The sequence below is a fragment of the Protobothrops mucrosquamatus genome, unplaced genomic scaffold (assembly GCF_001527695.2).
Source record: "Protobothrops mucrosquamatus isolate PMUCROS unplaced genomic scaffold, P.Mucros_1.0 scaffold390, whole genome shotgun sequence".
NCBI classification, from domain to species: domain Eukaryota; kingdom Metazoa; phylum Chordata; class Lepidosauria; order Squamata; family Viperidae; genus Protobothrops; species Protobothrops mucrosquamatus.
The window spans coordinates 112,800-115,083 of NW_015386722.1; the positions used below are offsets into that span (position 1 = coordinate 112,800).

Below are 2,284 nucleotides of genomic sequence, written 5' to 3' on the forward strand. Positions count from 1 at the left end.
CCGCTGCAGCCACTCGGCTCGTTCCCGCCGCCGCCGCCACCACCGCCCAGCGTGTTCCTGCCGCCGCCGCAGCCGCCCGGCTCGTTCCCGCCGCCACCGCGGCCGCCCAGCTCGTTCCCGGCGTCGCCCCGGCCTGTGATGCTCCAGGTACGGCCCTCCCCCCTTACCTTCCGTTCCCTGCGGCGCTGCGTGTCGAGGCCGGGACGGAATACCCCGGGCCACCGCAGCCAAGCGCGAGGGGGAACGCCAGACGCCTTGCGCGAAGGGGGGAGGCCTGGCGACGCTGTGCCCTGATGGGCGCTCACCGACAGGGCTAGGGAGGCCGAGACGGCCAGGGAGGAACAGCCAAAATGCCCCCTCGGCTTATAAGCGGGTCACCAATTTTTCCCAGTTCTTTGTGGGAAAATCGGTCCCTCGGCTTATATTCGGGTCGACCTATACTCGAGTATATACGGTATGTGGGAATGAGCTTAATAAACAGGAGCCCCCGTCAAGACAGTCATCATGCAAAAGGTATAGAAAAAGGGTGTGGGAAGCATCTCAGAAGGGATCCTCCTTAGTTTTCTTGAATGTAAAAATAAAGACGTGCAAGATTCTGTTACTGGAATCTTATAATAAATATAGTGTTAGTACACCTGGTTATCTGGACTACTTCCAAAGGCTGACAGTATGATAGCTGGAAAGTCTAGAAATTCTATCTTCCACTAGTGCCCCAGAGAAGAGAATGGCTGCATTAAACCAGGGCCCTGCCATTGAAAGACGGAGGAGAGGGGAGGGGAACATGTCTGGAGAGCCTAGGGAATTAATTTATTTCTCCAATCTAAACGAAAGTATGTGTCATTTCCCAAACTCCAAGGCTGGCATTCACTTGCAACGCGTGGGCAGAAAGAGACATCAAGGTTGGTAATTGGTAAGATGGGAAAAGATAAACTGGGTAGGGCCAGGCCTTTTATGATAACAGCTTGTAGATGGGAGTGCCTCAGAAACAAGACCCAAAACTTGTTATATTCACAATTAAGAAGTGATAGATAACAACATTTATGTCTGGGACAATTTCCTCCATTCACACTTACACTCTCTCTCTCACACACACACACACAACTTCTTAATTTCTCACCCTGCAATTTCTTTGGCTCTTCAGGGGGACTGGACTTCTTAAGGCTCAATCTCTTTCCAGTTTCTTCCTCCAAGTGTGCAAGATTGACAATTCCAGAATAGTCAATGGGAATGGTGTGTCCATTTTTCAAAGTAGCATGAATTGGCTTCTCTGGCTCTTCTCCATCTGGAAGGGGGGGGAATTAAGCAATCGCTTGTCACGCAAAGCACAGGATCTCCCAAATGTTTATGAGACAAATCCAGAGGAAGATTAACAGCAAGAAATAGTCATTATCAAACACAACATGATACAGCATGCCCTGCATGGGGTTGGCAATCCAGTCCTTCTTGTTTTTCAAGTCAACAAAATGGTGGAAGACCCTACTTACTAAGAGCTAGTGAGGTTAGACCAAGATTTGTGCGATCATTCAAGTGTAAAATTTCAATGTTTTTAAAAGAAAGATGAGTACAATTTGGGACACCTGCCAAAAAAACCTGAAGAGAAAATAAGATACTTCTGATTATCAAAAGGAGACAAAACAAGTGGTCTCTTCTTCCTGACTAAACCCAAGGGCCAAAAATGAAATCATCCTCCACTTTTAATGTATAGTTAGTGTGCATTCAGTTTTCCGGGCAAGCTTTGGGGTGGATTTCCATCAGTACGCTGATGATACTCAGCTGTACATCTCCACCCCAGGCCACCACAACGATGCCCTTGACGTGATGACCCGTTGCCTGGAGGCCGTAAGGGTCTGGATGGGGAGGAACAGACTCAGGCTCAACCCTTCCAAGACCGAGTGGCTGTGGCTGCCGGCGCCGCGGCATAGTCAGCTGACTCCATCGCTGACTATAGGGGGCGAAATTCTGGCCCCCTCGGAGAGGGTGCGCAACCTGGGGGTCCTCCTGGATTCGCGGCTGACGCTGGAAGACCAGTTGTTGGCCGTGACCAGGGGGGCGTTTTATCAGGTACGCCTGATTCACCAGTTGCGGCCTTTTCTGGACCGGGACGCCCTGCGCACAGTCACTCATGCCCTCGTCACCTCCCGCCTGGACTACTGTAATGCTCTCTACATGGGGCTCCCCTTGAGGAGCACCCGGAGGCTCCAACTGGTCCAGAATGCAGCCGCGCGGGCGGTGTTGGGAGGGACTCGTCGCTCCCATGTAACACCGCTGCTGCGCGAGCTGCACT

At 51.7% G+C, this 2,284-nt stretch overlaps 1 protein-coding gene across 1 annotated transcript in view; it reads right to left on the reverse strand.

Moving 5' to 3' along the window:
* The window catches only part of PHACTR4 (phosphatase and actin regulator 4), a 39,085-nt gene that overhangs the window by 19,955 nt on the left and 16,846 nt on the right, over nt 1–2,284 (reverse strand). Inside the window, exon 4 of the mRNA XM_015815966.1 lies at nt 1,118–1,282. Within this exon, the coding sequence (XP_015671452.1) occupies nt 1,118–1,282 (165 nt within the window). The remainder of the gene's footprint in view (nt 1–1,117; nt 1,283–2,284) is intronic.